This window comes from Psammomys obesus, unplaced genomic scaffold, assembly GCF_907164565.1.
Source record: "Psammomys obesus unplaced genomic scaffold, mPsaObe1.curated_primary_1811, whole genome shotgun sequence".
Lineage (NCBI taxonomy): Eukaryota > Metazoa > Chordata > Mammalia > Rodentia > Muridae > Psammomys > Psammomys obesus.
This window is the reverse complement of record NW_026585797.1, coordinates 7,001,287-7,013,997: the sequence shown is the minus strand read 5'-3', so window position 1 is coordinate 7,013,997 and position 12,711 is coordinate 7,001,287. Positions and strand designations below refer to the sequence as shown.

The following is a 12,711-nucleotide window of genomic DNA, read 5'->3' as shown; positions in this document are numbered from 1 at the left end:
CAGATAGACAGCAGAAACACCTCATAGAGTGAGCGCTGAATGTTGCCACATGGGTTGGAAGCTGCAAACCGTAAAGCTCTGCACAGGGTCCGGAGGCTGTAGTGAGGTCTGTGGCCAGTTCCATCTACCAGCTTTGTTCCAGACTCTTTCCGCAAAGCAGTATAGAAGCTACAGAGAGGATAAAATTACAGGCCATTTTATTAAATAGTAGTTATTTTTCTGCCGTTTCCTCATCTCTATTTACCAAAGGCTATTTGCGCTTCGTTTCTTGTTTTTTTGAGACAGTGTTTCTCTGTGTGGCCCTGGCTGTCCTGGAACTCGTTCTTTAGACCAGCCTGACTTGGAACTCAGACATCCACCTGCCTCTACCTCCCAAGTGGTGAGATTTAAGGTGTGCGCCACCACTGCCCAGAGATTTTCATAAAACAGAAATGGTCAAGCTTACATACAACATCCTAAAGCATGCATCAAAACATATAAGTCTGTACAAATCTATTTTTTACATAATGTGAAGTTCAAAAGGAACTTTTGAACTTTTAGAGATAATTGAGGAACTTGTGTCTTGTAAGCAAAGTAACAAGAAAAGGCTGATTCATATGTAGTGTTCCAGAGTAGGCACTACCTGAGGGGCAAATGAAGACCTACACACAGAACTCATGAAGTTTGAAAGAACACAGCTCAATCTTCAGTAATGGCAAACTGTTAGAAAACAGAGGGGAACAATGACCACTGGCATACACTGTCAACACTATCATTCTCCATAAGACAGGAGACTGCAATGTGAACTCCACACTGCATAGTTTTGTAATTGGTGATCAACTACATGCTCAAATGAAACCAAACAAAAATCAGATAAAATCCAAGCCTCTGCCCAGTGGATGTGCAGGACAGTTACTCCATGACTGACACGTGTAATATAAGGGATTCATTTGGGCTGGGGTTATATTAGACTTCTGTTTCACTTTAATGTATTTCTGCCTTGCTCATTACAGCTCCCCAGTTATTATTTGCAACGGTAGAAAAACAAATCTACAAGTATCAGGAGTTTTCTTTCTCTTTCTCTCTCTCTCTCTTTTGAGAGGGTCTCATACCTCAGGCTGACTTTGAACTCACAGCAATCCCCAAACTTCAGCTTTTCCAACTACTAGAATTACAAGCATGTGTCACTAAGACTGGCTGAGATTCTTTTATATGTTGCGTATTCCCAGTACCGATAAATAATTTGAAAAATAGTTATATTTAAAAAAAGCAAGTGTAATAGTTAGGCGTGGTAGCACATGCTTTTAATGCCAGCACCCAAGAGGCTGAAGGCAGCCAGGGATACAGAGCACCTGTTTAGCACATATAAGGTCCCAGATCTGATACTCTGCAACACAAAAGCTTCAGGGGTAGGGTGGGGTGGGGTGGAGAACAAGCTATAAAATAATAGGCAAATAGCTAATACACTATTACAACCCTTCCCATATTATACTCTCTTCAAGAGGAAAGTAATTTGCTCAGAGTGACATATGGGTTCTAGTTTCCTAAACCAACACTGCACCCAAGGCTTACTGCACAAAACACTATGGTCTTTCTATATGGCCTTCAATACATGAAAGAGAGACTCAAAGTATCAACCCATACCGCAGTTCTATAACTTACACATGGAAAGCCTTTAAATCCTAAAACTAATTCAATTTACAGTAACAAACTAACTCCTGGCTTCCATCTAGCTAATATGCAAATCCTAAGTAGGAAAGAGACCAGAGGAAGATAAAAGACAATTTACAATTTAGGAATTCAAATTCTAAGCTATGACTATACAGAAGTAATCAAAGAGAACAGCACCTGTGCGTTTCATTTGTAGTGATTCTAAATGGTGTAAGTGGTTTCTTTAGGAAAACCTGGGAGAATTCACAGAAGGTTTCAGTTTTCAAGCAAATTCTTCGACTAGTTTTCTCCACACTGAAGCAAATCATGAAAATGTGTGGTGTGTGTGTGTGTGTGTGTGTGTTTGTATGGAATGGACTTTTGATGCTCAGAAGAAATCGTGTAAAGATGAGCAAAAGATAACCTACTTTACAATTCCTTGCACAGTGCTCTTGCTCACACTCAGTCCTTTCAGATAATCCACAATAAGAATTTGTAAGTCTTCTTTACTTTCTAATTCTTCTACATAAAGTTCTGTGAACCTGTAAGAGAATTATTAACCAAAGAAAATTATTAATCATTTATAAGAAATGAATGTGTCCCACTGCATTCTCTAGGACAGTGGTCCTCCACCTGTGGCCTCCACCTCGCAGCCCCTTTTGGAGTCAAACAAACCTTTCACAGGGGTCGCCTAAGATCATCAGAAAACAGATACTTACATTTATGATTCATAACAGTAACAAAATTAAAGGTATGAAATAGTAACGGAAATAATTTTATTGTTGGGGGGGTCACCACTAAACGAGGATCTGTATTAAAGTGTCACAGCATTTAGAAGGATGAGAACCACTGCTCTAGGGTCGAGCATGGAGTCTCCTTCGTAGTCAACCTCTAGGCCCCTCCCAGGTCATATTCAACCTACCTACACAGCCAGACCCACCCCACACTATAGGATTAGACCAGGAAGCACACCTTTCACAGCAGCCTAGTCCCCTCTGTCTACCTGACTTTGTTCTTCCCAAGCCATCTGCAAGCTCTAGGGCCAACACATCCATACATTCTCTTGTCTGTCATATCAGACACAGAACTAACAAAAGTGCACATGCCTAAATCTCATCCCCAAAATACCAACAACATGAGAAATCAAGACAGTACCTTCTCTCCAAACCTACCCATCCTGTAGAGATGAACCCCAGAACACAGAATTTAAAAGAACAATCATATACTCAATCAAAGATTTCAAGGAGTTGAAAGAACAAACTGCTCAATGAAGTTAAGGCTAAAGAATATAAAGGAAAAAAATGTTCTGAATGATGCCCACAAAAACAGAAACACAAGGCTGATAGAAATGAGGACATTGCAGGATTTGAGAACAAAATTCAACCATGAGATATAAACACTGAAGAGGAATTGAAAAATCCAACAGTACTACTAGAAAACCCAAAGAGGAGTCTGACAAGGACAATCAAGGAGATGATCAAGACTCAAAGATGAAGAGGAGGATCCACCAAATAAGCAAGGAAAATGAAACATTTTAAGAACACAAGAAAGAAATGCAGGAAAAGTGGAACACCATGAAAAGAACAAACCTTGAAATTATTAACACAGACAAGAAATAATCCCAATCAATGGCATAGACCAAATTTTCAACAACATAATAGAAGAAAACATAATGCCTAAGAAAGATACAAATACAAGAACACCAAAAGGACAAGATAGGAAAAGAAAATCCCCATAGCATATCATAGTTAAAACATTAAGCATATGTAACAAAGAAATAGTATAGAAAGCTGAAAGAGAAAAAGGCAAGTCGAGTGATTTATAAAGGGAAAAACCCATCAAAATAACAGCTGACTTCTTAATGGAAGCTTTCATAGGCAGCACAGCCTGAAGCAATGCACTCAAATCATAAAGGACAATGACAGCCAACTTAGAAGTATGCTCGGGAAAACTACCTGCCATAACTGAAGGACAAAGAAAAATTTAATATGATATAAACAGCCTTAAAACTTATACCCAGAAAAACTACAGAAAAAAAAATACAGGAAGCAGTAGTTTAGGCTGAGGACAGGAATGAGTGTAGCTGAGCGACTATGGAAATATGAAGCTGCAGTAAGTAGTAAAACACTAAATACCACAGAAAACACAAACACCAACAAAAATCAGTAACACGATGACCACAACTTACACACAACACATGTATTTCAATAGTAACTTCAATGATCTCAATTCTCCAATCAAAAGATATAATCTGACTGAATGGATCTAGAAAGAAAACCTATCTAGCTGTTGTCTATAAGAATACATTTTAGGGGTCTCAGAGGTTAAGAACGCTGGCTATTCTTCCAAAGGTCCTGAGTTCAATTCTCAGCAACCACATGGGGGCTCATAAACATCTATAATGAGACCTGGTGCCTTCTGGTGTGCAGGCATACAAGCAGGCAGAACACTTTGTAAATAATAAGTAAATAAATCTTTAAAAAGAAAAAAAAAAAAAAAACAAAACACAATTTTAAAGATAGGTGGTGCCCTTAGAGTAAAACAATGGACAAAAGCCCTCCAATCAAATGGGACCAGGAATCAAGCAGGCATCACTATTCTAGTATCTTACAAACACACGTAAACTACGACCAATCACAAGTGATACAGGAGGGCACTTCACTCTAATCAAGGGAACACTGACATCACTGTCCTATCATAAATGTAAGCACCAAACACCAAGGTACTCAACTTCACCTAAAAAAAAAAAACAAAACAAAACTTTTTCTGCATTAAGGACACAGACAAACAGCTGTATCTTGTTGAGTTCAAGGTCAGGTTGATCTACATAAAAAGATCCAGGACATTACTAGGGGGACTACAGCTGGGATACAAAGTGAATAAACTATAATAAATAAATTAAAATAAGAAAAAAATAAAAATAAATCCTCCCCACAAAAAAAGATCCAGGACAGTCAAGGTTACACATAAGATCTTGTCTCAAAAAACAACACACGCCCCCAAGATAAAAACTGAAATTATCTAGAAGAAAATATATACTTTAATATAATTTCTAAAAATTATCTATGTCTATTATTTTAATAATGAAAACAGTAGACTGAATAGGCTTTCTAGGAAATTACATGCATTTGTGTCGTATGAGCATGATATACGAACAGGAATGTCACATTGCTGGTAAAACTTTCAAAGGGACAGCTTGCAGGAACTAGGTTTTTCCTAACATGTAATTTCAAGGGACTGAACTCAGGTTCTCACACTTGGCTCCAAGTGCTCTGACTCTCAAAGCCATCTTCTTGGCCTGTAATTGACTTTAGTGGCTGTTTTCAAACATGAAACAACATAAATATTACTAACACTAAATTTTATTCTTTAATGTTACATATATAATATGCCAAAATAAGCACTTAACATATTATGTTCTATAAATGAAACTTCCCTTAATAGCTGAAAGATGAATGTGTTCAACAAGACCTATTAAGTATCATACTAATAACCAAAGAACTAGGTACAGAGCATAGCCTCAACCAGCAGAAGCAGCGTAACTAATAAACAATAATAAACAATGATTCTCTACTGCTATAGACTTTCTTACATGCCCACAATCTAAAGAAAAGGGGACTAACAAGTAAGGAAATCAATACTCCTCTATTAGATACCAGTAAATGTCAACCAGTGTTTGAAGTCTGGTTTTGTTAATATTACCAATAAAGAAAAGAAAACAAAATTCTTACCGGTTTCTTATTCCTGGTGGCAGATTTCTTTTGCCCACATCAGTAGCTGGGTTCATGCATCCAAATAAACGAAAATCAGGATGCCGAAGCAGTGGTTCTGTTAAAAGAAAAATTCAACAACTTTTAGCAATTGAGTGACCTGTGAAAGAACCCAAGGGAAAGACAATTTTAAACTCAGAGAGCCCAAGGTCCAGCAGAACTGATGCTACCTGCTCTACCACCCATGTCTTTTCTGAGTCTTCAGTGAGATTACTTTTCAGACAGATAGCGCAAGCACAAGCATGTGCGTGCACACCACACACACACACACACACACACACACACACACACGAGGGTGGCATAGACAAACAGGCAGGGAGATAAACTCACTCACTCTCTCACAGCTTAACATCATGCTGCCATTCAAGTCTTTTTGGTGTGTTTGTTCCCTTTTAATTATTTATTATCGAAGACCTATGCTTATATTTATTTGGACAGTGTTTACATATCTACCACTTAAATACTTAAAAAATGACTGTACTCTTATTTGCATTCCCTGAAGCACCTAGTATTATTTCACTATACTTCCCCAGGAACTTATTTTCTAAATAATAAATTCCATTTTGGAATATGTTTACTCAAAACAATCTCACCTTTAACTGACCAACACTTAGTGCCAAGTCAAACCCCACTGGGATTAAGTGCTACCTGTGTCTCCTCGATCAAGCAAAACCAGGGAGCCAGAAGATCCTTCAAGTAAACCACTCAGACACTCCAGGGTTTCAGGAGCAGCCAGGTTAATCTCATCTAGTAATATCCATTCTCCTTTCTTTATAGCCTGAGCCAAGGTACCCTGGAAGATAACAATAAAGGCACAGTTAGCAAAAGAAGTCACACAGTAAACTTAAGAACAGAGCCATGGCCATATTTTCCCACTAATAAACCTGTACTTTGAATGACAAATGACTGTAGGCAGTTGGCAGTGTTGGGCCAAGTAAACTCTGTAAATGTCCAAATGGTAAAGGAAGTATCTGTAAGCCTACAAGGTAAGATGATATAAACAAGAGTTATGTAGATGGGTAATCAAGTAAACATATAACAAACTCCGATGCTGGAAAACACCCAGTTAGCTATTAAAAATCGTGTGTGTGTGTGTGTGTGTGTGTGTGTGTGTGTGTGTGTGTGTGTTGGGGTCGTGGCACACACCTTTGACCCCAGATCTCTCTGACTTTTAGGCCAGCCAGGACTACACAGCGAGACCCTGACAAAAACAGACAAACAAACAAACAAACAAAAAACATACCAAGACCCCAAAAATTTTCAAATCAAGAGTGTATATAGATTTTTTAAATCAAGTGTGTTTGTAATTCACAGCCTATTAACAGTGTATTTCTAAGAATATCAAAAGGAATCTTTATTTGGCTCAACACCAATTTAATATAGATGGTACTTGCCCACAGCAAATAGGAGGTGACAATGGCCTGGTCAAACTCCACACTCACTGAATCCCACCCAAATCCTATCCAAATGCAGACACTCACACAGACAACTAAACTAAAGCCTGTGCTTGGCACCATCAGACAAACGTGAAGTAGCAGAGTGCACTACCCTTAAGTAAGCATTCCGGTGCTCATTAAGCACTGGGAAGAGCATTGCTCACAATCTTTTCCTTATCTTATTTTTTATTATGTATTTTCTGTCTTAAACAGCAGGCACGACACAAAGACAATACAAAATGAAAACCCTTAACAGACTTTCTCTCGGTGAACACCCCATTAACCTAAACAATAAAATACCTCCACAAAAGCAAACAAAAGGGCATTTTCAGTCATTTTCATTTGTTGTTGGGCATGGTTGATCCTAAGGCCAAATGCTTCCCATTTCTCCTTTAGAAGTAGCCCTAGGAAGAAATAAAGACAAGACCTTACATTTTGAAGTCTTATGATTTGAATCTGAAACGTCCCCCAAGAGAACATGTTTATAATGTATGTTCCCTGTCTAGAGGTACTTTTAAAAAAAAAAGGAAAAAGAAAAGTTATTGTTTTATTTTAAGTGTGTGTGTGCGTCTGTAAGTGTTGGTGGCCCCAGGGACCAGAAGTGTCAGAATCCCCTGGAACTGGAGTTTCAGATGGCTGTGAGGCAGCAGTCATGGGTGCTGAGAGCCATGGTCATGTCCTCACCAAAAGCCATGACTCTGTACCGCTGAGCATCTCTTTAGAAAGGGAGGACTAGCCGGCAAGAAACAAGTCTCTCAGACCAGTCATTTGAATATCTCTCACTCCAGCCCTTAGTTACATCTGCTTTCTAGAGGTGGCAAGAGGCCTCGGGGAATAAAGGGCCTTATCACCAAGCCTAACAACCTTGGTTTGATCCCTGAAGCCCACAGAGGTAAAGAGAGAACCAATTCCCAGCTGCTCTCTGCTTTGAGGTTTCTCTGAAGTATTCTCCCACTACCACAGATGGGACGGCTCCTGCTGGCTGCCACACCTCCTCATCATGATGGACTGACATTAATTTTAAATCGCAAGCCAAAATAAATCTTCTTTCCTTTAAATTTGTCTATCATATATTTTGGTTAAGATGCGCTAACATTCCTGTGTTCCACGTTTTACTGGTGTGTCTGAACATTGTCCTGTGCCCATATGCAGTGTGTTTACACGCTTCTGCATCAGAAAAAAGTATAAAGGACTACGTTCAAATACCTATATAATGCTAACCACGGGACAGTCACCATTAACGCACATGTACAAGCAGCTGATAATGCATTTCCCCTGAGAGGATCATTTCACATAGCTGATAGTATTAGCATTTCATAGATAAGGAAGCAAAACGAAAACAAGTAAGCTACCAAAAGCTTGTGGAAGCCAGTTCTTTCTCAGAAAACGCGTCATCCTGATTATGAGGCAGTGCTTGTGCACCAGGACCACCCAGCCACCTTATCAGAACCACGTCTACAAGCATGGCAGTGGGAACGCTCCAGAACTAGTCACCCCTACCAAGGCCTATACAATTACACTTTTCTGTTACTTAATTCTTGCACGTGCTTACCCGGCTGGCTCTCCTTTCCTTCCTTGTTAACAGCTGACCTTTGTACGTGTTGCATTAGTCTGAGGAGATCATGCCATCGCCTCTGCCTGTAGCAGGTCTGAATGTGTCCCAAAAAGGTAAAGTTTTGTTTCTTAGAAAATGTCTGGACAAACAGTTCCTCAAATGTCTCTCGTAAAGGCAGCCAAATAAGCTTATGATCCACTGGCTTGAACCTGAAAAAAGAAAAAGGTAAATGTGATTCATAAAATCATGCAGCAGAAACTAAGAAACACAATGAAAACCAATCAAAATCAGAAACACAAATACAACACTGAGAATCTTAAGTTTTCAGCTTTGATTAATTTTTTGCATTTCAATGTTCAGCCAATTTATGATAAAGATTAAACATTTTAGATTAAAAGTGCTAATAGAAGTTTGAAATTTCTAATTGGACAACAAAAGACATGTCATCTATTTTACTATCACTTACATCTAAATAAACACGCGTGGTACTTGGCGACAAGCCGTGTTTCAAAAAGTTTTTCTAGACAGTAGAGACAAGCCCTGGTGGCTCAGGTACAGTGCTGCTCTCAACTTTGATCAGAGAAGCATTTTGCAGAGAATAGTGAATAAAATAAGGGAACTCTCAAACTTTTTATCACTAACACACTGATAGGCATTTTTTAAATGTAAAAATGTATGGAGCATCTTTCATTGTTAAGCTGTGAGTTAGCAACACCTACATGGTCCTCGTTTTATGTAGCTTATAACCTAATCAGAGATAACACAGAAAACATTTCTATAACCAGACAGTGATTTAGGTACTATAGATTATATAGTAACTACAGTAAAGCAATAAGCAATAGGGGTATTCACAACATACACAGCAGTGACAAATGCTGAAGAGGGAATATTTGAAAGAGACTTAAACAAGGATGTGAACTAAGCAGGTGTCTATGAAAACTAAGCAGCCAAATGAAGACATGTCCAGCCACCTGGGGAAAGAACTAGCTTTACTGCATTCTTTTCCTGACCACTAGAGATACAGTTGCTAAGAAACCGGCCCAGACCAGAACTGTTTATGGTCTTGGCACCTAAAATAAACCAATCATTTCAAAAGTCAATTTCCCTTACCCAATCGTGTAATGCCAAGGCACACAACTCCCTGCTTGCGTTCCCCCACCCCCTTTAAAAACCTTGTTCCCCTAAACAGACCCTTCATTGCATTCCTTTCCTGCTTCACAGGAAGTTTTGCAACCTGGGCTAGAGTACATATCCAATAAACCCTCATGTATTTGCAGCAGAGTCAATTCCTGACGGTCTTTGGGGGTCTCATGAACTGGGCATAACATTCTACATAGAGAGTTACAGGCTAGGCAAGACTATAGACAGAGCCTGTCTCAAAAAACAAAATACCAATAAAAAATAAGCACTTATTAAATAAACATCTCTTTGAGCACAAGGACCTCAAGTATCATTTAAATTTAACAGAGGGGCTAATGACCTGGATCAGTAGGTAAAAGTACTTGCTGCCAAACCCGACAATTTCAGCATTTAGGCAGAGAGAGATAAAATGAATTCATACAACCTGCCTTCATGCTATGGCAATATGCACCTTTAAGTACACACCAATAGATTAAGCTAATACTGTGCTATGCAACTTGCCCTCTGCATTCCACATACATGTACCCTCAAGTTCACACACCAAAAACTTAGCCCAGTGCTGGGCTGCACACCAGGCATAGGGGCTTATGTCTTTAGTTCCTGTCCTGTGGAAAGGCAGAGGCAGGCAGGTGAGTCCATTTTGGTCTATACAGTTAGCTCCAAGGCTAGTCAGACTACACAGTGAGACCCTGTCTCAAAAACAAACTATATTTTGATAGGAGAAGGGCCATAGCTCTCTGCATAACCTCCAGGCAGGACAGCTTTGACTTGGTAAGAAAACAGTGTTTTCCATCTCTAGCAGTAAACACAATGTAGGATTTTAATTATCTGAACCCACTTACCCTCCAAGCAAGTCTGCTGTTTCACTTTGTTGATTCATATTGACAACTCTCAAATGGTGACCTTTAAGAAGCAAACAAGCAAACAAGGATGATTTCAAGCACTTAAAGGAGCCAGGATGTGATGATAATATTATTAATCCCAGGCACACCTCCAGGAGTTCCAGGCTAGCCTGCTCTGCGACGTGAGTTCCAGACCAGCCAGAAAGACAGAGTAGAACTTGTTTCAAAAAAACAGGAATTGTGGGGCTCTACTGGATAATGCTGAAGTACGTCATCTCTGGAAAGCCAATTTATTTGCACTGGGTCTATGCTGATAGACTTCCTTTCCTCATGGCGTTTTAAAAGTCTTCCCTGATCTGGGTGATCCCAGGTCTTGTGAAGAGCATCACATAGCCCTTGGGACAGATCACAGGCCAGACCCTTCCCTGATAAGGAAACAAGCATCTAGCAATTCCTAGAAAAGACCCACCCTGCTAAGGATCTTAGTCCTGCAGTCCTTCAATTGTACTTGAGTGCCCCTCCCATTCCTAATAGAATAATTAAGTATTGTATTTTTCCTTCTTGTGATAGGATCATTAAGTATCCCTCATCCCCTGACTCCAGCAAATCAAACACAATCACCCTTGAAATCCCTCCCTCTGTCCAGGGTTTATATTGCCCTTAAAAAAAGGACCATCTGAGATTTGTCATTCATCTTCTGTTGGCTCCAGTCTCACTGGCCCTGCCCTCCGGCCTGCTGGACCCGGGCCTCACACGGCCTGTGTCTTGGCTGCAAGCCAACGCATGGGATTTGGCCCACACAAGGTGCTTCCCTTACCACCAATATCTCCCACCAAAAGAGATAAACTGTAACAACACTGTGGAAAACCTTTTGCACACCCTGGCTTAACAGTCTTGGGTCTCACCCTAAAGCTCTCTAGATGACCCTAACAGAAACTGAAACCCGTTCTGCAAGAAACAAAATAAAATAACAAAAAGAAATAAAACTGAAGCCTGAATTTGCTACTTTGTGGGGTTTTTCTTCCACCCTTCTCTACCCCTTTTTTTCTTCTTTCCTTTCACCCCCTAACACTAGATAGGAGAGAAAAAAGGACAGAGAGGAAAGAGGCAACATTATCCTGCTGATTACGGGCAATGAGCTCATTGGGGCAAGTTTTATCTTTGCCATAGGATATCTAACTCAACTCCTTCTTGTTTCTTCTTCGCGTACAACTTAACAAACACCAACTAACAGCAAGCAGGCAACCAACAACAAAAACCTACCCTGCCTCTGGGGCCCTAGAATTTATTTACCTTCTGAAAAGTCCCCAGAATTACAAACACTCACAGAAACTACCTGCAGCTGGCAAAACTACACCCCAGGCAGAGCACCAGGCAAATCACAGTCAGCTTCTCCAAAGCAGTGCTACATCCCCATGAAATACAATGAAACATATACTTATAATAGTTCTGTGGGTTTTTTTTAAAGAAATGAAAAATTTTAAATTCTCACTACACAAAACAAAGAGCCAGAAACAAAACCAAAAAAAAGCTCACTGAAAAATCACAATGCATTTCTTAAAAAGGCAGGGTAAGTTTTCACACATGCCCTTTTCTTTGACGTTCTCAATAAATTTCAGTATCTTAGAATTCTTTAACATCTAAAAATAGTAACCAAAACAAAAAAAAATCCTCCAGCACATGCCGTGAATCCTAGCACTCCAGAGGGAAACGCAGGCAGATCTCTGTGTGTTTGAGGCCAGTCTGGTCTATAGAGTGAGTTCCAGGAGAGCCAGAGCTACATAGTAAGACTCTATCTTGAAAATATAAGAAACAAAAAAACAAACAAACAAAAAGATCCTTCAATAAACTGAAGCTTCTAAATTAGGACTAAATAAATATTCAGGGTATGTAATACTACTTGGCCATTAAGAGGAGGAAGATATTTTAAAAAGTTGTCTAACAGACTTAATTAAGCACAAACATAAGCAAGTCTTGCCATCCACTGTAATGTTATCCAAGAAGGCAGAGGGTCACCAGGTTCATAAGCAGGAGGTAAACCTGAGCTACACCACAAAGGAAAAGCAGTATGTATGGCATATATAGATTAATTTTATTCATTTAAAAATATATATACACACATCCATATATATATGCATGCATCCTTCTATGCATGTATGTGTAAAGACTATTAAAATAAGTAAATGGTGGTTATTTACAGGGAAACAAACTGCATGTGGAATGAGGCCAATTCAAACTTTAATACCCTGAGATTTACTACATAGAAGAAAACAACAACAAGACAAAACCACCAAACTAGGCATAGTGACTCATGCATCTAACCCAAGCACACAGGGCTC

General features: G+C 39.4%; 1 protein-coding gene across 1 annotated transcript in view; it reads right to left on the bottom strand.

Moving 5' to 3' along the window:
* Mdn1 (midasin AAA ATPase 1) overlaps positions 1–12,711 on the bottom strand; it is a 128,241-nt gene that overhangs the window by 88,388 nt on the left and 27,142 nt on the right. The window contains exons 15-21 of the mRNA XM_055599247.1: positions 10,373–10,433; positions 8,388–8,599; positions 7,136–7,239; positions 6,048–6,192; positions 5,361–5,457; positions 2,058–2,171; positions 21–168 (exon numbers count right to left, since the gene is read on the bottom strand). Of these exons, the coding sequence (XP_055455222.1) occupies positions 21–168; positions 2,058–2,171; positions 5,361–5,457; positions 6,048–6,192; positions 7,136–7,239; positions 8,388–8,599; positions 10,373–10,433 (881 nt within the window). The remainder of the gene's footprint in view (positions 1–20; positions 169–2,057; positions 2,172–5,360; positions 5,458–6,047; positions 6,193–7,135; positions 7,240–8,387; positions 8,600–10,372; positions 10,434–12,711) is intronic.